A 22,701-nucleotide genomic window follows, 5' to 3' on the forward strand; every position below is an offset into this window, starting at 1 on the left:
GAGCGGCGCAGCCCGGCCCCCGAGCGGCGCGCGCACCCCGCCGCCTCGCGTCGCGTGACTCGGCGGGCGCGCGCGGGCTTAGCGCGCGCGCGTCCGCCCGTCCGCGCCACTTCCGACGCAGCGCTTGGTTCAGGTTCCGGGGCGCCGCGGAGCTCCCGGCCTGTGGGTAGCGCGCGGCGCTCTGTGGCGGCCGGGATGGAGGAGGCCGGAGCGGTGGTGGCCACGGCCGGGGAGTCCGAACTGAACTTGTCCCGCCTCAGCGTGTCCCCCGAGACCCTGGAGTCGGAGCTGGAGGCGCGGGGCGAGGAGCGGCGCGGCGCGCGGGAGGCGCTGCTGCGGCTGCTGCTGCCGCACAACCGTCTGGTGTCGCTGCCGCGGGCGCTGGGCAGCGGCTTTCCGCACCTCCAGCTGTTGGACGTGAGCGGCAACGCGTTGACCGCGTTGGGGCCGGAGCTGCTGGCGCTGCGCGGCCTGCGCACGCTGCTGGCCAAGAACAACCGGCTCGGCGGGCCCGGCTCGCTGCCCAAGGGCCTGGCCCAGTCGCCGCTCTGCCGCAGCCTCCACGTGCTCAACCTTAGCGGGAACTGCTTCCAAGAGGTTCCAGCCTCGCTGCTGGACCTGCGCGCGCTGCACACCCTCAGCCTCGGTGGCAACCAGCTTCAGAACATCCCAGCCGAGATCGAGAACTTGAGGAGGTGAGCGGGTGCCTGCCTGAGAGTAGGGAGGCCCGGGGCGGTGTCCGGGAGCCCCGGGGCCCCGCGCCAGGTCTTGGGGCGCCGTTCGGTTGTCACGTACCTGTCTTAGTCTAGGCTCTTCTTCAACTCTTTGGCTGTGAGTATTGCCCTGCAAACTCAGGGAGTTGTAGTGAAGATCTAATAAGATGCTGGTCGTGACAGCATTTGGTTTGTTGTGTTTGCCCTGTGCAGATCTTCCAGGCAGTTTTTCTGTCGTCTTCTGGGGTCTGGGGGAGTGATCCCCACTGAGTACATACTCAAACAAATGTAAATCTGAGGTTGCCTCTTGCAACATTGCTCCGAAGGTTCCTTCCTTGCTCCGAAGTCTTGGGTGGTTTTCCATGCCTGTAGATCAAATTTATGTCTTGTAGCGTGACAGACAAGGTACTCCGATCTGATCCTTGCTTTCCACTACATTTCCTGCTCCATCTTTTCTGTAGCGATAAACTATTTGTGGAATTCACTGAGCTGTGCACTTTACCGGCACAAAACTATTTGTGGAAACTATTTGTGGAATAATAAAGCTGTGCACTTTACCGGCACCTTGTAAGCACTGACTAAATATGTGTTGAATGGATACAATGCCTCTGTGTTGCTGTTCCCTTTCTCTGGAATGTTGCTTGCATCTGGCAAACTCGTGTTCATCCTTCAAAACCTGTTTTGAGGGTCATTTCTTTGTTTCCTTTCTTTACTGCTTCTTGGACAACAGTTAATTATTGTCTAAACTGTACTTCTTCTGTACCTCATTCACTCTGCCATTGCACTTATTGATTATGATTATTGCCTACAGATCTGCCTCATCTACTAGATTGTTCGGTAAATATATGTTGAATTAAATGGAAGAAGGAAGCAGAGAAGCAGGGTAACAAAAGTCCCCTAAAGGTGCCCTGTAGGGGAGTGAGAAATAAAGTAAGAGCAAGTGTATTGTCCAAAGTGAAAAAAAAGAATTTTCTATCTGTAAAATATTTTCACATCCTTTATTGAATTTTCTGAGATAACAGAATATTAGAGCTGAAAGGGACCTCAGAGTTAAGTGTAGTGAAAAGAACATTGACCTGAGAATAAGAGCAAAGGAAACCGTAAACAAGACAAAAAGACAACCCTCAGAATAGGAGAAAATATTTGCAAATGAAGCAACTGACAAAGGATTAATCTACAAAATTTACAAGCAGCTTATGCAGCTCAATATCAAAAAAACAACCTGATTCAAAAAATGGGCAGAAGACCTAAATAGACATTTCTCCAAAGAAGATATACAGATTGCCAACAAACACATGAAAGAATGCTCAATATCATTAATCATTAGAGAAATGCAAATCAAAACTACAATGAGATATCATCTCACACAGGTCAGAATGGCCATCATCAAAAAATCTACAAACAGTAAATGCTGGAGAGGGTGTGGAGAAAAGGGAACCCTCTTGCACTGTTGGTGGGAATGTAAATTGATACAGCCACTATGGAGAACAGTATGGAGGTTCCTTAAAAAACTAAAAATAGAACTACCATATGACCCAGCATTCCCACTACTGGGCGTATACCCTGAGAAAACCATAATTCTAAGAGAGTCATGTACCAAAATGTTCATTGCAGCTCTGTTTGCAATAGCCAGGACATGGAAGCAACCTAAGTGTCCATCAACATATAAATGGATAAAGAAGATGTGGCACATATATACAATGGAATATTACTCAGCCATAAAAAGAAACGAATTGAGTTATTTGTAATGAGGTGGATGGACCTAGAGTCTGTCATACAGAGTGAAGTAAGTTAGAAAGAGAAAACAAATACCGTATGCTAACACATATATATGGAATCTAAAAAAAAAACAACAAAAAAACGGTCTTGAAGAACCTAGGGGCAAGATGGGAGTAAAGACACAGACCTACTAGAGAATGGACTTGAGGATATGGGGAGGGGGAAGGGTAAGCTGGGACAAAGTGAGAGAGTGGCATGGACATATATACACTACCAGATGTAAAATAGATAGCAAGTAGGAAGCAGCCACATAGCACAGGGAGATCAGCTCCGTGCTTTGTGACCACCTAGAGGGGTGGGATAGGGAGGGTGGGAGGGAGGGAGACGCAAGAGGGAAGAGATATGGGAACATATGTATATGTATAACTGATTCACTTTGTTATAAAGCAGAAACTAACATACCATTTTAAAGCATTTATACTCCAATAAAGATGTTAAAAAAAAGGTAATGAGCCTAAATCTATGCTTGACATGTAATAAGCACTAAATAAATGTTTATTATTGTTAAAAAAAAAAAAAGAACTCTTGGTGTCCCAGCCTTATGCAAGTCACTTTAACATATCCTGACTACAGCTTCCTAATCAGCTAAATGAGGCATTTGGACAAGATGTCCCTTTGTTTACTCACCAACAGATTTTTATTGAGTACCTACCCAGTGTCAGGCACTGTCCTAGGTGCTGGGGTGGGGATACAGTGGTGAACAGGATCCTGCCCTCATGGAGCATTCTAACAGAGGAGACATTAAACACCTGTTAACTTCATTATTTAATTACAGTTGTCATAAGTTCTGTGAAGAAGTACAGAGTGCCTTGAAACAAAGTAACTTAGTTTGGTCTTTGAGCAAGTAACATTTGAATTGAACTTTTAAAGGAAGAGTAAGAATTAACCAGGAGAGGGTGGGATGGGATCAGTCCAGATTGAAGGAACAGCATGCATGAAAACCCAGAGACAAGAAGGACTGAAGGCCAAAATTTTGAAAGGAGGACATTGTACTAGAGCATAGTGAGGAAGTGACCAACAGGGAAAGTGGCAAATATAAATTTGGACCAGATCCCAGGCCATGTCATATCTTGAAGGCCATGGTAAAGCTTGAATTTTATTCTAAGTACGCATGGAAGAGTTTTTAAAAAGCACATCTGTCTTGTTGCTGTGCAAGAATGGAGCGGGGAGCAGGTGGAGAGATGAGAAGACATTTTGAAGGCTGGATGGAAGGAGGCTATTCTAATAGAATGAGAGATGATGGTAGCTTATACCAGGGTGATGCTAGGAGAGATAGTAAGAAATACTGATAGAAGGGTTGGAGAGAGATTTAGATGTAAAATTGTCAAGCCTTAGTTCCTTCTAATTTTGATGTTAATTCCAGCATTCTCATTTGAATTTTTTTAATGTACTGAGAAAAACTTAGAGCAAATATTACCATCACATGGGTAGAAAGGTAGGCAAAAATCTCATTTATTGAATCCTTACAATGCAGTAAGCCCTGTGGTAGGTCCTCTAAATATGCTTTTCAATTTTCACAATGACTCTGTGACATGAGAAGAAGAAACTGAAGCCCTAAGAAGTAAAGTCTTAAGATCACAAAGCCAATGAGTGGTAGAACTGGATTTGACCTTTGGATCAAACTGGATCTCTGACTTCAAACCCATGAATTTTCCACAGTGACAGAGTAAGGGCTAGAACCTAATTCTTCTGACTTATGTTCTGTTGAATATGTGATCAGGAGGATTGGCTAAAGCCATTTTCCTGATTGACCTGATTTTCTGGGCTGTTTACTGTGGTTTTTGGACATTGTACCTTTGTCTCCAATTGTATGTAGGCTCTTTTATGTCATTGTTTTCATTCTTCAGTTGTCTGCTGTATTTCTCTTTACTGATAAGAATCAGTAAAGGTTTAGGTTATATGCTCCAAATATAAACTCTAGTTGAATGTAGGCTGAAAGGGTCATGTAGGAAGATACTCTTAGAAGTAGAGACAGCCTAGGCAATTGGCCTGAGTCACCCCCTTCTTTTTACAGATGAAGAAACTGAGATTTAGTATCAGTGACTTGCTTGAGGCCAGATAGCGACAGGGAGATTCATGTGCTTCAACCCTCAAAGGCTGCTTACTACTTACTACTTACTACTAAAATAATACATTAAAGCTTCAAAAATGTAGAGGTAGAGGTTCAGTTACTCAAACCCTAAGGTACCTGCCCAGGAACACCATCTTCTCTTAGAATATACGTGGACTCCCTAGACCTCATTGGTAACATTGATGTATATTGTTTACTATGCCATGTTGCTTTTAAAACCAAGTGAGGTGTTTCTGGGCATTTGGAATCTATCTACCCTCTTTAACGGAAGTTTAAAAAATAATGCAGAGTATATAATCCATATAGAGGTCCCCTTTCTCCCCACCCTCCATCCTTCCAGGAGGGAATAACAAATAAATACTCCTAGCTTAATTGGTGTATTTGATCCTCCAGATTTAGCAGGGTATTTTCATGTATATTTTCTGTATTCTGTTGATCCTTTTCCCTGGTGATAAAATTTTTGAAAAGTGGTTTTTGAAAGATGATTTTAAAGTATAACAAATAAGTAGATGGTGAAAATCTTATTTTTATGATTAACTTCATTCCCCTGGAGTAAATTAGGCTCAGTGTGAATCATGAGGTTGTGGGTGTAGATTCTTTCCATCAAAATATGAGGTTCTTCTTCAACAAGTAGGTATAATAACTTGCTAGTAGATGGACAAACTTGCTTTTGTCTTACAGTGTTGGAAAAGTAGGTGTAATTCATATTTTGACCTGTTTCTTTTTCTGAACTCTTAACTTTTATTCCTCTCAACTAGCTCAGACATTAACTGAGGAAGAGCTTAATAACTTATCACCCAACGGGTAATAGACTTTGTTAAAGAAAACAAAAGCTCCAGGATTCTTTGGCATCCAGGATGCTAGACACTGGGAGAGTAGGTTTGAGCACAAGTGAGTTTCGTTGGCTCCATTCCCCACAGTCTTTTCTTCTCAGGTAAGAAAAGATTACCTTCCTTTTTCTGTTCATGATGCCTCTTTCACTGTCTGCCTGATGTGGTTTTAGAAATTAAAGATATGAGAATTGTGATGGAAATAAAAGCTAAATATTAATGTCCTGGACTGTTTTGAAGCTAGTGTGCAATAGGTTGATATCTTACAAAAGAGACGACCTAACCAGATGATAAATAGAATGCAGCAGTAAAGTTTAAATAAAAACTCTTTTCCCCATTTAGAGTCATATTGAGTTTTTCTCTGGCTCTCAATTCTTCCTTCTGACTTCTTTCAATGCCTTAGTCTGGGGCAAGAACCAAGAGATGATTCCTCCATTTGTGCTTCTACTTTTGAATATATAACGGACCTTAAAATCCTGTAGTGAGTATATTTGAAAATGATTTAGTATGGGGATGCTGTCTCAAGAAAACTACTTTCTTTATCCACAGACGTATGGTTCTTATCTTTCTGTGTTTCTCTTATTTTCTATTTTCTGCCTCTTTAGGTACAAACCTGTCTCACTTTAATTCCATCTCCCTTTAACCAATCATAACATGGGACTAATGTATATTTTTGTTATATTGAATGTCATTTTTGTTTGGGTGGAGAAACAAAACATTTCCTACTTACACCTGTGGTTAAGTTGATTGGCACTAAGTGGACCCTAGTGTATTATTCCAGTGGGTCACTGGCCCTTCCTATAGGAAAGGTACCCACTTCAGTATCCCTAAGGATTGGAGAGGTGAGATACTTTTCAGGAAACAAATTTAAGGTTGGTCTGTTAACCTTAGACAAAAAAGAAAGGAAGAATTCTTTAAATTTTGTGAATGATTTTCATGTTTTTTGTATTTGTCAAACATCAAAAGAATAGAATTGTTTCACGTCTGATTAACAGAGGTGTAATTTTGACAAATACAAGAACTTTTAAACACTACGGTTTTGCTTTAAATTCAACAGTAGTTTCATTTCTCCTTATAGAAAAGCGTGTTTGGAAACAGTAGAGTGTGTTTTAGAAATTTAATTCCCACAAATCATTGAAAGGCTTTAAGTCCAAGAACTTTGGAAATTATTTGAGTTTCAAAGTGGTACATAAGCCTGAAAATGTAAATTGAATATGCTGGTTGTATACTCTAATTAATGATACCCATCAGCTGCAAAAGAGATTTATATGGTTTTGAAGTCATGAACTTGGTTATATTTTAGAACATCAGATCTTTCTCTGCCAAAGTCACAGTAACAACTAAGGTTTGGCGTCCTTTCTGTCTGTTTACCTCCCCACCAACTCCAAAACACTGAGAGAAGACATTGAGTAGTGACTGACCACCAGACACTAATTTCTCTTGGTTCCTGACTTAACCATATAGGAAGGGCAGTATTTATATTTGCTCTCAGACTCACTCTTCCCTTTCATCACTTTCTTTTCTCCCTCACTAGACTAAATTGCAAGTTGTTATGTAACTATTGAATCCTTTATAAAGGAACTTCCAAGTTTGCTAAAAATTTTTCCCAACTGTCTCATTAAAATTTTTTTTTTTCCAGAGAAGTTTCTGTTTTGGACTCCAAATATTCTTTTCTACTCTCTTCTATTCTATTCTAGTAGCTCTCATCATTGAAAAATAGAAATTTCTCAGTAACTGAGCAGTAACTTATAATCTGTAAGCTCAAAAAATCCTGCCTAGGAACTTTTTTCACCAGTGTTTAAACACTTATATGTAGGGGAATTCAGTTTTGTATCCAGACCATTGATTTTTGCCACAAGGTAATCCTTAAAGGAGAAAAAAATAGCCTATCAGGGTTAAGTGTGTTCTGCTTACTTTTACTGAGCATTGTAAATCTAAAGAGAGAAATGCAGTCTTGAAAAGATTTACACAATAAGAAATAGAGAGTAGCATTAATATATTTTGTTTTCATTAATATATTTTTAGAATGACAAAACTTCAGATTCAAATTGGCTTTTTGAATCACCACACATCAAGGAAGGCTGAGATTATGAAATACAGATAAGAAAGTCAACAAATGGAAGAAATTGTATCTGAGAAACTATGTATAAAGGCCATCTGTAAAGGACTTCAAAATAAGTTTGTTTCCTAACTTCAGAGAGATAAAGGAGGGAACTTCATCAGTGAAAGAAGAATAAGAAGTTTTAAAACTGACAACTATGAAAACCCCAATCGGAATTTCTAGAAATAAAAATATATAATTAGGAACTCAGTGGGCTGAATGGTAGACTGGAGTCAGCTGATGTGTAGTGAATCAGTAAGCTAAAAGATCTTACTGAGGCATTCTGGAATGCAGCACAAAAAAATAAAGAAACGGAACGTATGAAAGAAATGTTAAGAGAAATGGAAAATAGACTCTGAAGTTCAAAGTGCTGTTTGCTAGGAATTCCAGAAGGAGAATAGAGAGAATGTAGGAAAGGCAATGCCAGAAGTAATAGTAGCTGAGAATTTCCCACGATTAAAGAAAGAGAGCACTCTGAACTGGTATCTTGACACATCATAATAAAACTGTAGAACAAGAAGGATAAAGAAAAAAGACCCTAAAAATTCCTAATAAGAAAAAAAACAGATTACCTACAAAGGAATATGGGCTGTAATAAGATAGTACAACAGTATCTTCCTCCTGGTAAGGAAAAGTAACTGTCAACCTAGAATTTTATGCCCAGCCAAGCTATTACTCAGGTGTGAAGGGAAAAAATAAGAACATCAGAGACAAAGGACTCAAACATTAACAACTGTAAGTCCTTACTGAAAGAACTTCTACAGGCTGTACTCCAAGAAAAATGAACTTTAAAAGAAATAGCAAGTGCCCAGAACAGTGGTGAGCAGAGAATTTGGTAAAACATATTGATGACTGAGTAATTATTGATTGGGAATAAATAAGTTTCAATTTATTTTCAAATCAAGGTAGAACTAATCCTGGATGATGATATGAAGATGACAGAGAAGTGAGCATGGTTGTATATTTGGGAGTGAGAGGGAGAGCAAAGGAAATTGAAGGGGCAACTACTAACAAAATACATGTAGCATGTGCAGTTCAAAATAATGGAGTGGGACAAAAGGAAACTTGATGAACACAACAGAAGGCAGACAGAAGAGAAAAAGATATTGAGATATACCATGGTAAAGAAAACACAAGTGCAAATATATCAACAATCAGGTTGTGCACTGTTTGCAAGAGTTACACTTAAAATAGAAATACCCCAATGTGTTTAAAGTTAAGGTGTAGAAAAAGATGTACGAAGCAAATCTCTATCATTTCATACCTGGATTCAACTGCCTTAGGCTCCAGTCTGGTCTTCCTGCTTCCACTCCTCCCATTGCACTCGCCTGTCCCTGCCACTTCTCCTGCTGTTTTCCAAACAATAACCAAAGTGATCCTTCTAAAGTGTAAGTCAAGTTACACAACTGGCCTTTGTTCAAACCCCTTCTACCTAGGATAAATTCAGAATCCTTGCTAAGGCCTGAAGGGCCCTCTGTGATCTGGCTTTCCCAGGCTACCTTTCTGACTTCTCTGACCACCACTCTCCCCACCTGTCACCCTGATGTACCCACACTGGCTGTGTTGCTCTTTCACAGCACACCAAGCTTTTTTCCACTGCAGGGATTTGTACTCACTCAGTCATTCCATTCAGATCTCTGTTAAAGTGTCATCTCCTAAGAGAAACCTTTTCTGACCACCCTATCTACAGTATCACTTCCATCAACATCTGATTACCTGTTTTCCTTTGTAGCACTTAAAGCTATCTGGCATAATATATATACATTCATTGACTTACTGTCTCTCTCACTAAAATGTAGGCTTCTTAAGGTCAAGAACTTGGTCTTATTTACATTATATTCCCTGGAATAGTGCCTGGCACATGGTCGGTGCCTAGTTCATATTTATTGCCTATATGATATATAGTCATGTTATTCAATTTTAAAGAAGAGGAAACTGGGGCATAATGAGATTTAGTAATGGGCCCAAGTTCTCGTACTGGTAAATGGTGGGGCTAGGATTAAATAAATACTAACAAAAACAGGTAGGCAGTATTGATAATCAGAGGCGATAGATTTTACGGCAAAATGGATTAGAAGGAAGAATGAGAAATGCTTCATGTGAATTAAGGAACGATGCAACAAGAAGTTTTAACCATCATGAACCTGAATGTATCTTCAATATAGCTTCCATATTTTGAGGAGAAAGAGAGCAAAAATTGACAGAACTATAAAGGGAAAACCATGGTTCAGGTAGGAAACTAACCACCAGAGTAAGAAGGTGAAATAATGAGACACTATAAAAAATTTGAATTGCACAGCTAACAAGCTCAATCCTAATAACTGCACATTCTTTTTACACATATAAAATGTGAACAAAAATAGACCATGCTCTAGACCACAGAGGAACAAGGTTATGCAGAACATATGTTTAACAACAACAAAGCTCTCAGCAAGCTAAGAGAAAGCCATATAACCCATGAGAAAAATGGGTAAAGGATAGAAACGCAATTCTCTAAAGATGTACGAATGGTCAAAACATAAAAAGATGCTAAACGTCACTAATAATTAGAGATTACTAGTACAGAATGGTATCATTTTTCACACCAGCTAAATAGTAAAAAGTAGAATAAAAACGTTAAAGCAGGTGATGATATTAAGTGCTGGCAGGGCTGTAGGGTAAAGAGTGCTCTTAAATGCTAATTGTGGATTGTAATTAGCTATAACTCTGCAGGGTAATTTGGCTTTTTCTTTTAACATTACAGCTTGTACCCTAAAATCTGCCACTTCTCAGGCCCTTCCCCTGGAACTCTGATTTACTGGATCTGAGCAGGGCCTAGATTTTGTAGCTTTAAAAGTATCCCAGTTAATTCTTATCCTGGAAGTTTGGGTAACAGTTTAGTAGGCTGTTTTTCCCTACATTTAAAGGTGTCTTAAAAGAATGATAATGTCTACTGAGCAGATTTAACAGGAAGACAAAAGTAACATAGTTATGGGAAAGATCTATATGTATACATTTCATTGATATTTATATAGTAAGAACTGATTCTGCCACCCCCCCATCAACTGAAAAAAATCTTTTGGAGAGAGTCTTTCTACAGTCATCACCACAAGGAGCAGCAGTACATTTTGGTGCAATATATGCTATGTCTAAAATGTTACTTATTATTAGAAAACTGGATAATTATCTAGAACTTTAATTTCATAATAGTGGTCAGTTTTACATAATTTAGTTAGCCTCTTAAAGACTGCATTTGCCATAATAAGAGCAAAGAAGAAACATAAACTTGAGCTGTGTTTTTCCACTCTTCAAAAAAAAGCTAGTGGTTTTCGCCTTCCCATTGCCTAGTAATGCATTGAATCCAAACCCACCAGCGCGAATACAGGGCTCCTGTAATTTGGCCTTTATCCGGCTGTATCTCTGGGTTCCTCAACATGAATTCTCTTCTTATGTGTTAAAAGGTATACTCATTATCCCATAAAAACCCTTCTTCCGACCTGAAGGTCCTCTTTCCTCCTACCCTAAATGGGCTAAATTCATAGTCCAGCTGAAATCACAACACTTTTGGGAGCCTTTCCAATCAGAACTAATGTCTTTTTTTTTAATTTCTCTACTTTTAAAACTCCTATATCATTTATGGATTGTTCTGCTTATTTTGGTATTTTAATCATGTTATGCTTATTTGGGATCTTGTTTTGCATTTAATTATAAATGTGGTGTGTCTTGTCTGCTTACCTATAATATAACCTCCCTGAAGATTGCATTATTCCTCCAGAGACTGTATAGGACATAGAAAGCCTGAGTAAAACATTTGCGGAATGAATAAACGATATATGTTCATTGTAATAAAGATAATGGGGTACTTGTTCAAATTTTGGTTTTTTTGTTTTTTTCATTTATTTTTGCAGTTTAGAGTGTTTATATCTTGGAGGAAACTTCATCAAAGAAATCCCGCCAGAATTAGGAAATTTGCCTTCTCTAAATTACTTGGTATTATGTGACAACAAAATCCAAAGTGTGCCTCCTCAGCTTTCACAGTGAGTATTTTCAGGCAGTTTATGTACACACAGAGATACGTGCTTAGGAATTATCATCCTGCATTCACCAACATGATTTGTATGTGGAAAAGAATTAAGTGTTCTCAAAGTAAATGATACATGAGAATGAAAGTTCTGAGGTGTGTTATGAATTGGGTGGCTTAATTTTACTTTTAAATGCTCTGATATATTCCTCAAAATCGTTGAGCCTCTTTTCTTTTTATTAATTATCTTCTTAAAATTTTATTGACGTATAGTTGATTTACAATGTTGTATTAATTTCTGCTGTACAGTAAAGTGATTCAGTTATACATACATTTTTTTTTCATATTCTATTCTGTTATGGTTTAGCACAGAATATTGAATATAGCTCCCTGTGCTATACAGTATGACTTTGTTGTTTATCCATCCTATATATAATAGTTTGCATCTGCTAATCCCAAACTCCCAATCCTTCCCTCCCTCACCCCTCCTTCCCCTTGGCAACGAGAAGTCTGTTCTCTGTCTGTGAGTCTGTTTCTGTTTTGTAGATAGGTTCATTTGTGTCGTATTTTAGATTCCACATATAAGTGATATCATACGGTGTTTGTCTTTCTGTTTGTCTTACTTCACTTAGTATGATAATGTCTAGGTCCATCCATGTTGCTGCAAATGGCATTATTTCATTCTTTTATAGGGCTGAGTAGTATTCCACTGTGTATATATACCACATCTTCTTTATCCAGTCATCTGTCAATGGACATTTAGGTTGTTTCCATGTCTTGGCTATTGCAAATAGTGCTACTATGAACATAGAGGTGCATGTATCTTTTTGAATTATAGTTTTGTCTGAATATATGTTCAGGAGTGTGATTGTTGGATCATATGGCAACTCTATTTTTAGTTTTTTGAGGAACCTCCATACTGTTTTCCATAGTTGTTGAGCCTCTTTTCTGTAATCAAAAACAGAGTATTACTTTGGCATAGATTCCCCAAGGTTTTATGGGATTTTATTGATTTATATTTGATATGAAGCATTCCTATCCTAATGAGATAATGTGAAGGATCTTTATTCCTGTTGCATTTGAAATCTTTCCTTTTTTAGGTATCTGAATGATAAAGCATGCCAAAAAAAAAAACCCTTTAAATCTAGCATTTAAATCAGCTAACACATCAGAATACTCTCTAAGTATTTTAAGCTCTCTAAGATTCCATGGGCAAAAGTCCTTCATGATATATACAAGTATGGGCTCTAATTTAGTTTCAGCACCTTTTAATTTTACTTCCATTGACCTTAATCTTAATTGCTCATTCTTGCGGGGAAATTGAGTCCTTCCCTTAACTTTCTGAGTAGTTTGTTTTCTTGCTTATGGTGGTTGATTTTTGTATTGCATTCATTCTAGGTTGCATTCACTTCGTTCCCTCAGTCTTCACAATAACTTGCTGACATACCTGCCTCGAGAGATCCTCAACCTTATTCATTTGGAAGAATTGAGTTTGCGAGGAAATCCATTGGTTGTTCGTTTTGTTAGAGATTTAACGTATGATCCTCCAACTCTCCTGGAGTTAGCTGCACGGACCATTAAAATTCGAAATATTTCCTATACTCCCTATGATCTTCCTGGGAATCTTCTTAGATACTTGAGTTTAGCCAGCAATTGCCCAAACCCAAAGTGTGGAGGTAAGTTAATTCAGTGTCCTTGTTTCCCATTCATTTAGTTACTTTTAAATTATGATCTAAATGTTGTTTTAATTAGCTGTCTTCTTTCAGAGAAAGGCAGTTTGTTTGTTTGCCTTATTTCACCCTTTTACCAGAAAGTAAGACATTTCACCCTCTCTGGATTCCTTCCTTCCTTCTTCCCTCCCTTCCTCCCTCCCTCCCTTCCTCCCTCCCTCCCTCCCTCCCTCCTTCCTTCCCTCCCTCCTTTTCTTCTTTCTTTCCTTATTTCTTCTTTTCATGGTACTTCAGGATTCATACACAGGGAAAATACCCAGAAAGTCTCGTCTTTCTTGGAACTGTCATAGGATAAGGTAAATTGGTAACATGAGAGGAAACAGAAAGAAAGCATAAACAGTTCTAATTGCTTTAGAAGAGTCTCTAAAATGTTTGGCCACCTTTCATATTTATTTGAAGGACATTTTCTTAGACTCACCATTCTGAGTGTCAGGTACCTTTTTAGAGTACAATTCAAGGTGTACGAGAATAGGCTGAATGTGTGCCAGTTTCAGAATGTACCCTGGAATTCTCCATTCTTTTAAATCCATGCTTCAAAATTTCTTGAGTTTAGAGCATTTAGAGAGAACTAAACAAATAATATAATGTAAGACAGTGTAAAGTAGGAATCCAAAATACTGTTGGAAACCAAAGGAGGGAGAGAGCACATTTATTAGATCTGGAAAAGATGAGACAATTCTTGAAGTATGAGTTGAATTTTGATATGGTTTGATTGAGGATAGAAGACTTTTCAGATGGAGAGAGTAAAATAGGAAACAAAACAATATGGGGCAGAATGTTGGTTGAGTAATAATTTGGTTCAAATGTACAGTTAAGGGAGTAATGAGAGCAGAGTGAAAGATACATTGAGGCCAGATTTTGAAGGGCCTGAAGTGCCAGTGTGTGGAGGGGAGTTGGTGAATGATAGCAGGTCATTCTATCTTGGCTCTCTCATAAAAGACTACTTTTTTAAAAATCCAATTTAATGGGGGTACAGAAAGGTTTTTATTATTGTAGGATAATTGTAGGTGCCAGGGAAATGCTGCATAAATATGATCAGAGCCAGCTGAGGTTTTCCCCAGATGTCCCGTCAGGCCTTGAAAATGGTTATAATGTTAAACAGAGAGAAGGTGATTTAAGTTTCTCAAAGAATATTAAAAGGTAAAAAAGATACTACTAGTTTAAAAAAGAAAAATGACACTACTCTGAGCCATTTCTGGCCACTTACTTTTACAAGTAGAGACTGCCGTGCCAAGTTAGAAGTACTTAGATTTTCTCTGTGAACTCTCCTTCTGAAGTTGGCTTTAAGAGTGGCAAGAGACAACACTGTCACCAGACCTTCAGGCTTCATAGTCTGTATCTAATCTCTTGGAATCTATCCTTTTCTAGAAATAGACCTCTACAAGAAGTCTCTTTTCTCTCTTAAATGGTTTCTTTCTTTCTTAAATGAGTTCTTTAGTATACTGCTGTGTTATTTGTCTTAGGAACTAAAATACTTTTTAAATTATTAGCTTAAAATTTTGTAATATCTAAAGTGAATTCCCCCTCAGATTCCCTAGTTACTGAACTCTAAGTTAAACAAAAGTAATTTTCTATTTTGTGAGATATTGCCTTTGTATAGTCTGAGATCTTACAGATGACAAGATAGTATTATACTATTTTAGCTCTTGGTAACTATAATTATTTTATTACTTCCATTTGTTTCAGAAAGCTAACTCATTTGGGGGGATTTATTGTTAATGATTGATCAGTTTACTGAATCTGTCTACTTTTCTGAATTGTTCGAAGTAACATACCATGAATTTCCCTTTTTAAACTACGAATTATACTTACTACAGGATCAAAAAATTAGAAAGTTAATGGAGAAGTAACAGGAAAAAAAATAATAGGAGAAAAATTGTTTCTCCTTTGCTTGGACCACATCTTTTTATTTTGTTCCCTTATGTGATATACAGGGTAGTTGGTGCCAGAGGAATCCTAGGTAGAGTATAAAGGTTGAGATTCTTCTCCAGAGATGTGATGGGACGCAGGGGTCTAGGGGTTCCGGTTATACTGCAACCATTGTGACAGCCTTCATGGATTAGAGATGTGCAATATCTAGTAGGAGGAGCAGCTAGAAGCCCACGAAACAGCAACCTCTGCTTTCCTGTCATCTCTAGCTGTATTTTTACTTAGCTGAAGGGCCACAGTTCAGGAGCACTAAATTAGGACTCAAAAGAGCTGAATACTAGTTTCAGTTTACTTAGCAATATATAATTGCATGAAAGTCAAGTGAGATCAGTAGTGAAACAGCTTTGAAGCTGTAGATTTAGACCCTATGGAAATAGGATGGCATTTTGTTACTTTTAATTTTTCCTTCCCAATACATAAAGACAGGGGTACTAAAAGTCGTCTCCTTTCTGCAAATTTTGGGTATGACAACTAATTCTTTAAGATCATTATCAAGACTCTAGGGTAGTACCAAGGAGGGGCTTGGGGGATGGAGAAAGGGCACTTTAGGTATCCTGTAATCTCCATCAACCACTGTCCACCAAGTCACCCAGAGAAAACAAGCCAAGTAAATAGTGTCCTTTTTGTTTGTTTGTTTTTTGTTTTATGCGGTACGCGGGCCTCTCACTGTTGTGGCCTCTCCCGTTGCGGAGCACAGGCTCCGGACGCGCAGGCTCAGCAGCCATGGTTCACAGGCCCAGCCGCTCCATGGCATGTGGGATCTTCCCGGACCGGGGCACGAACCTGTGTCCCCTGCATCGGCAGGCGGACTCTCAACCACTGCGGCACCAGGGAAGCCCAATAGTGTCCTTTTAACGCCAGCTCTCTTTAAGATAAATCCCCTAGCCTTCTCTTTGTAGTCCATCCCTAAGACCTTCCAGTATTTCTATAAACAATTATGGGAGCAGCCACTACCTCTGCTTAAGATTCTCAAAAGAGAAGACTATAAGACATTTCTTCAGAATGCTGGAGATAGGATTGAAAAAGAAAATGTGGGTCTTTGCTTTGTAATGATTACTTTGTCCTCATTCCTTCTTCTCTCCAGGAGTCTACTTTGATTGCTGCGTCAGACAAATTAAATTTGTGGACTTCTGTGGGAAATACCGTCTCCCCCTGATGCACTACCTGTGTTCACCGGAATGCTCTTCCCCTTGCAGCTCTGCCTCTCACAGCTCCACATCCCAGAGCGAATCTGACTCAGAAGATGAAGCCAGTGTGGCTGCACACAGAATGCAGAAAGTTCTTCTTGGTTGAAAAGGGAAGCAGGGTGGTGTGAAACACTAAAAGACTGAGCAGAGGTGGTTAGAAAAGAGAATAGACTTGGAAGTTCACTAGAAACCGTACCTTCATCTTAAATGTCCATGACGGAGTTGGAGATGGTGTAAAAGATTTTGTGTTTCTAGCCATTCAGCAGGAATGAGTCCAGTTCCATGTTTGGATTCTTTTAAATTCACTCTGAATGGCAGTTTCAGATTTAACTGATTGTTTGCAGTTTTCACTCAAGTTTTGCATGAATCACACAGCAGAATGGAACATCCTGAAGAGCAGTGCTATAATAAACCATGAGTGTTAACTTGTGATAGTTGATATGAAGATAGAAATGATCAAAGATGTCATTTTTACCAGAGTTGTCCTTGAGTTTAGGTTGAACACTATACCGTAACAGGATTAGCCCTACATTCTTGTATTGCCCATATGTCTAGATTACAGAGTTATTCAGATAAGCTCACAGATGGTTACATAGGACCTAAACCTTTCTCAGCTACTGACTGGTGAAGTAAGGGATATAACTTTCATGTGGGGTTTTAAAACTCTTCACTTCTGCTCCTTTGTTCTATACGATTGTTGTTACCCTTGTATAATCCAGCAATGACTGTAATAGTGCCTTAATCATAACAAGGATTTAGAAATTTATTCAAGAAATGATACCAGAGCAGCCTATAACCTGACATACTATGCAGAACACTTTAAAATATGCTTTAATGGGACTAGGTAAACAGCTGTATATCTGACATCTGAGCTCATAGCCACCTTAACCTCATTTTTTGTTTAAACAAATCACTTTTATAATTAATGGGAGGCCACGATCTTGATCAGTCTGTTCATCATAAGACAGAATAATAGTTTTGTTTTGTTTTGTTTTTGTGGTACGCGGGCCTCTCACTGTTGTGGCCTCTCCCGTTGCGGAGCACAGGTTCCGGACGCACAGGCTCAGCGGCCATGGCTCACGGGCCCAGCCGCTCCGCGGCGTGTGGGATCTTCCCGGACCGGGGCATGAACCCGTGTTCCCTGCATCGGCATGCAGACTCTCAACCACTGCGCCACCAGGGAAGCCCAGAATAATAGTTTTTAATGGAAAAATCTGTCAGATTTCTTTTAACAGAAAAGAGATGTAAGATAGGAAACTTCTTTATGTCTTGCGTTAAAGGAGTGGGAAAATGATTTTAAAGGTTTTAGCAGTCCAGTATGACTCCTTTGCCTGTGTGTACTGAACTGTAACTTCCTCTAATTTTAAAGAAAAACTAGAGAAACATTACAAGTGAAATAAAATTGGGCACAGCAGTCGTTGTGTTTTTACACAATAGAACAGTTTCCAAAACAAGTTTAACCATGGAGTAGTTTTTGAAAATAATATATTGATAAAATATTTTAAATGTATTAAATATACCCTTAAAGTACAGCAGAAAAATGGTTTCACAAATTGCCAGTAGAAATGACAAATGTTTACTAACTAGTATGCAGTAAAAATTGAGTAACAGTACAACTGTAAGTTGACATTGTAAAATAAAATACATAGCACACATTAGCAATCGTTAGCTAACTAATCTGTAATAACGTAATGGTTTGTTGGTAAATACTACCTGTAGAGTAATACAAAGGTCAGAAACACATTGGAACATCAGATGATCTCCCTTCTGACTTCTGGCATTCATGACTGGGGCACACCATTTCCTAAAAGCAAGTTGTATAATAATGATATGTACATATGTTAGGTTTTTGTCACATATATTTTTTATTTTAGAAGAAAATATACTGTAGGATAGTTTGTTTGTTTATTATATGTTAAATCATGAAACATCATGAGAGTTTCATGACTGCAGTTGTGAAACGCTGCTATAGAGTGATTCCCTTCACTCTGTTGTAATAAGATTCTTTTTTCCTTTTGATCCAGAAATTTTCTGACTATGTCTGTAGAAGTAATGTAGTATCTTTCTACTGCCTAGCAGAGTAGTACATGGGTGATTATATCATAAAATGGAGGTAATAAAAAGTCTTTGTTTACTTCTCCGTTTGAGCCACAGCAGGCTGCGTATTACAAAATTATAAAAGATAAAAGATGATTTAGGCAGTGCCTAAATGGCAAGCCCAAAGTGTTTTGTAAGTAAGTGATTTAGGTAAGATACATAAAATATTTTCATAGAAAATAATGTATTCATAGTAAAATAAATTGATAGGAGCAAATTTTTCTGGCTTAAATTCCTCGGTTTACTTCCTAATTAATTACCAGTTTGATCTAAGTAACAGCTTGGGTAATCTTCTAAGAGTTAGTCTTTGTGAAATAAACAGGTAGATATGTAAATAGATGCTTAACCTTGCCAGAAGATACACTGATTGATCTTTTACAGATGTAAATAGATCCAACCAGAAACAGTTTCTAGCCTTTGCTGTGTAATGTAGATATATACATTGTATACAGCAAAATGTCTTTCAACAAAATGTTTGTTATGCTTCTCTATATGTACATTTGAAAATCTCTGATCAGTATGCAGCTCTCTTTGGTGACTTTTACTGAAGTCTACATTTTAGCTGTTAGTTCTATCTTTTTTTTTTTTATCTTTGACCTAACCTTTTATAAGAGCTGCTAATAATTTCTAAGCTTTTCCTGAGCTGCTAATAATTTCTAAGCTTTCCCGTTTCTTTTCTCTACCTTCCCTGTTTTCATAACTGGTGACTGTAGAAATTAACCAGAAGTGAGTTACAGTTCCAGAGTCATATAGCTAACTATGTATTTAAATTGAAAGTCTCTCTAGTTGCTGAGTCACTTGTTTGTGTGTAAGTTTTTGATACTGCTCTACTTGGACAATTTTAGTGACCAAAACTTCTGTGGATAAAACTACTTAACCAAAGCATAAATGGGTTTAGAATGGAATTCTTCAGTGCTAATATTTGGAATTGAAATGGAACATTGAATATTCTTAGTAATCTTTATTCCTAGAATCCAATTCTCTCAGTGTCACCAAACTGAGTCAGTGAAATGGTCCTAGGATTTTAGGAAATAGGAAGATTAGCTACTATAACGTTTTGCTTCCATGGTGCCAGGGATTGGCTGACCTGAGGACAAGCTAGTCAGGGTTCTCAGCATTCTCTGTATTTGTGTAGTAGAGGTAGATCTGAGGGTTACTGTTCATATTTTACTTCTAAATGCTTCCTGGGGGAGTCTCTTACTCTAAAATTCTTGATATTTGGAACTTAAAGTTAACAAATGTAAAAGTAAAGACTTGTATTATAAACTGTACCTCAAACTTGAGAAATTTTTGTACTAATGTAAAGTTAAAAGCAGTCCACACTAGTGCAGGGTAATACTGCAGACCAGTTCTACCAAACATTGTAAATACCAATTTAAACAAAAGAAGACAAGGGAAAGGCTGATGGTTGGAGTGTAAAATGAAAGAAATCTTTAAAAACCACAAAAGGCAGGGAAAGAGAAGTCACCAGACACCCAAGGAGATCCCTGAGCCAAAAAAGTTTTTTAAAGTAATACTGAATTGTTTTGAAATTAAGTGGCCCACTACCTACCATCTGAAAGCCTGTTTATCACTAAATTTCTTCAGTTTCTGCTAGTGGGAGATTGTCCACATCCCTCCATAATGAAGGGCTAGCAAATAATTGGATTTTCTTACACCCAGCCTTGCTCTTTCCAAAGGGAGAAAGTAATACCTCGTTAACCTGGAATTTGTGGTACACCTTTGGTTAATGTTTACCTTTTCACTATGTAAAAGAGAAAAAATACTAAGCAAATGATTACTGCAAATTAAGTTTGATCTTAAAAAACATTTTAGCAGTAGCTATTTATAAAAAAAAGTTATTCTAAATAAGACCCTTTGTGGGCAGAACTTTTTATCAGTTATAATATGTATATATAGTATATAAAATTAGTTAAGCTGCATTTATTTAGAAATACCTAATTTTTACCTAAATGACTCCCTTTATTCTCATCCAAAGTAGAGATTTTATTATGACAGTATAACTATCACTCCCCATTTAGTCCAAAATAGTCAGTTTTGAAGTTATGTTGAGCATTAACAACAGTAAAGGCTGCTGTATAGGTTTTAGGCAACGTGACCTGGAATTCATAGTTCTGATCCCCGCTGTACAGAAAAGAAGTATTTGACCTTCACTGTTCCTGTATTAAGCACTATACTCTATAACATTAATCTGATGAATTTAATAGCATCCAATTTTGTATTTTATAGTCATGATCTTTTTAAAGGTAGCAGTGCCTTCAGTTGTGCTTTGAAAGTATGTGCCTTAAATCTTCCTCGCTGGAGCCAAAGTTTGGGGAACTATGTCATTTAATAAGTTGTGTGTGACAGCCTCATGATGCTTTGCTTTGAGTTGAAGGAGAATGACTGTGATCCTGAAGGACTCCTTCCACTAAAACTAGACCTAATGTCTCTGAGTCTAGGGCTTTTGGAGAAGGAATCCCAATCATACATACTGTCATAGAAGGATTAGAGTCCCTGAAATAAAATCAGTGAAAAAGTATATTCTCGTTCATATAAAGAAAATATATCTGCTACCACTAAGGGATGACAAGTTCCTAACGAATTCATATTAATAGCATCATATAAAGATATTATTGCCATGAAGCCTAGCACGTTTTGTGCTTTCTTTGTAATACCAGGTTAAAAAGGGGGTGTGGTTTAATATTTTTGCATGTAAATATCCCCATTCTTTTTATGTCTCTACTTGGTTCATATTTGCTAAGAATTGATGTAGAAAATAACAGTTCACTAACAACAAACATGACACATTATTGAACACTCACAGGGTAATATTGATTTGGGTGCTACTAGACTTTTACCTAGCACTTGCTGGTCAGTCTCAGTTTATCGTAAGGGACAGTATTCAATCTAGTTAATATTAAGATTTGTTAGTATGAAGAAGATTATTTATATACCATTATACTAGAAAGCCATGGTTGGAGAGACCATCTGCATTCAACAGAAGTTACTTTCTTCCTTTTGCTGTGAATAAATTGGGTAAAACTCTTATTTTCAATTCCAGTTTTGGGAAGAAACTGGGGATAAGCTTGACATCACTATTGCTGGTACTACAGAAGCATTACTAAATTGGTTAATTCTGTCTACAACCGGTGTTTTAAGAGAATCCTTTCACTAACTTAAATGGTTGACAATGATGTGTTACTGAGAAGGATTATTAACCTCAACAATCACTTTACAACAATTATGGAGCAAATGGTGTGCCTGCAATTGGTGTCTGTTGCATTTCTGAGCCCACTTTGTATTCATGAGAAACAAAAATATAATGGGAGAAATATTTTAACCAGTATTTTAACTTTTTATAAAGTTTGGGACTTTAAAGTATCAACAAAGGATATCAAAAATATATGTACTTTTACTTTAGTCAAATTATTTTTTATTACCTGATTTCTTAATTTTCTGTATTTGCATTCTTGTGACTTAAGAATATCTATATCTGTAGGTATATATATATATATATATATTTAAAACAATGGTTACAATAAATGTAATTCAGCAGTGTGACTCAATTACATTTTATTTTTGGGACAAGATATAGTTTATTGCATCAAATTTATGTATTACCTTGTAATGGTAAATGCTCTAAAAAGAGTATTTAAGCTACTTCAATTCTATACCTCCTTTTCTTCCCCCAGGACACACAAAAGAATGTGATCTAATATTAACCGTCTGTGTGAATTTTGCCTTATCAAACATTGTGCCTTATTTTATTAAAAGTGTTTTGTTGGAATCTAATTCTGTATTCTGGAAAAGCAAAAGTATTTTAGTTTTAATTGGCAAGCATTTACTTAAAAAATCTAAAATCCTTATACTGTTGGTTTTTGCCTGATTACTTGCTATACCATTGCTCATCTATTCATTGAATTTTTTCAATACATGAATAATACATTAAGCGTGTATTAGTATTTATACTCTCTGTGCTAGATGCAAAGGATGAAAGATGAACTAGACCAGATCCTTTCTACCATAGTTCCTTCTGCTTCCACAGTCTTAACAGGCTTACGGATACATACTCTAAAAAAAAAATTGGTGAGGTCACATTGCTACTGAGGGTCAGTTACTTCTTGCATTTAGTCCAGAATCATACAATCTTGATGCAAAATAGTATAGTATTAACTGAGCACGTTGATATTGCAGTACTTATTTAGTGCCATTATTTTGGTGACCCTAGAACACTTGACATATTTCTAGATTCCAGAATTTGGAAGAATATCATGGTTGGTTA

At 37.7% G+C, this 22,701-nt stretch overlaps 1 protein-coding gene across 2 annotated transcripts; it reads left to right on the plus strand.

The window, feature by feature from the left end:
* Positions 1-129: 129 nt before the first annotated feature.
* On the plus strand, positions 130-22,285 carry LRRC58 (leucine rich repeat containing 58). 2 transcript variants are annotated; one of them, XM_060150519.1, is made up of 4 exons: positions 130-695; positions 11,382-11,510; positions 12,893-13,170; positions 16,238-22,285. In XM_060150519.1, the coding sequence occupies exons 1-4, from the start codon at positions 196-198 to the stop codon at positions 16,444-16,446; spliced, it is 1,116 nt and encodes a 371-aa protein (XP_060006502.1). In that variant the 5' UTR covers positions 130-195; the 3' UTR covers positions 16,447-22,285. The 2 variants fall into 2 exon arrangements, with proteins under 2 accessions (XP_060006502.1, XP_060006503.1); XM_060150520.1 differs by lacking the exon at positions 11,382-11,510.
* The last annotated feature ends 416 nt before the right edge of the window (positions 22,286-22,701 follow it).

The sequence above is a fragment of the Lagenorhynchus albirostris genome, chromosome 5 (genome assembly GCF_949774975.1).
Source record: "Lagenorhynchus albirostris chromosome 5, mLagAlb1.1, whole genome shotgun sequence".
Lineage (NCBI taxonomy): Eukaryota > Metazoa > Chordata > Mammalia > Artiodactyla > Delphinidae > Lagenorhynchus > Lagenorhynchus albirostris.

What these genes read in the sequence shown, in the direction of transcription:
- LRRC58 (XM_060150519.1), top strand. Translation starts at nt 196, where the DNA reads ATGGAGGAGGCCGGAGCGGTGGTGGCCACGGCCGGGGAGTCCGAACTG. An exon ending in GTGCCTCCTCAGCTTTCACA is followed by an intron (nt 11,511 to 12,892) that starts GTGAGTATTTTC and finishes CATTCATTCTAG; the next exon opens with GTTGCATTCACTTCGTTCCC. An exon ending in CCCAAACCCAAAGTGTGGAG is followed by an intron (nt 13,171 to 16,237) that starts GTAAGTTAATTC and finishes TCTTCTCTCCAG; the next exon opens with GAGTCTACTTTGATTGCTGC.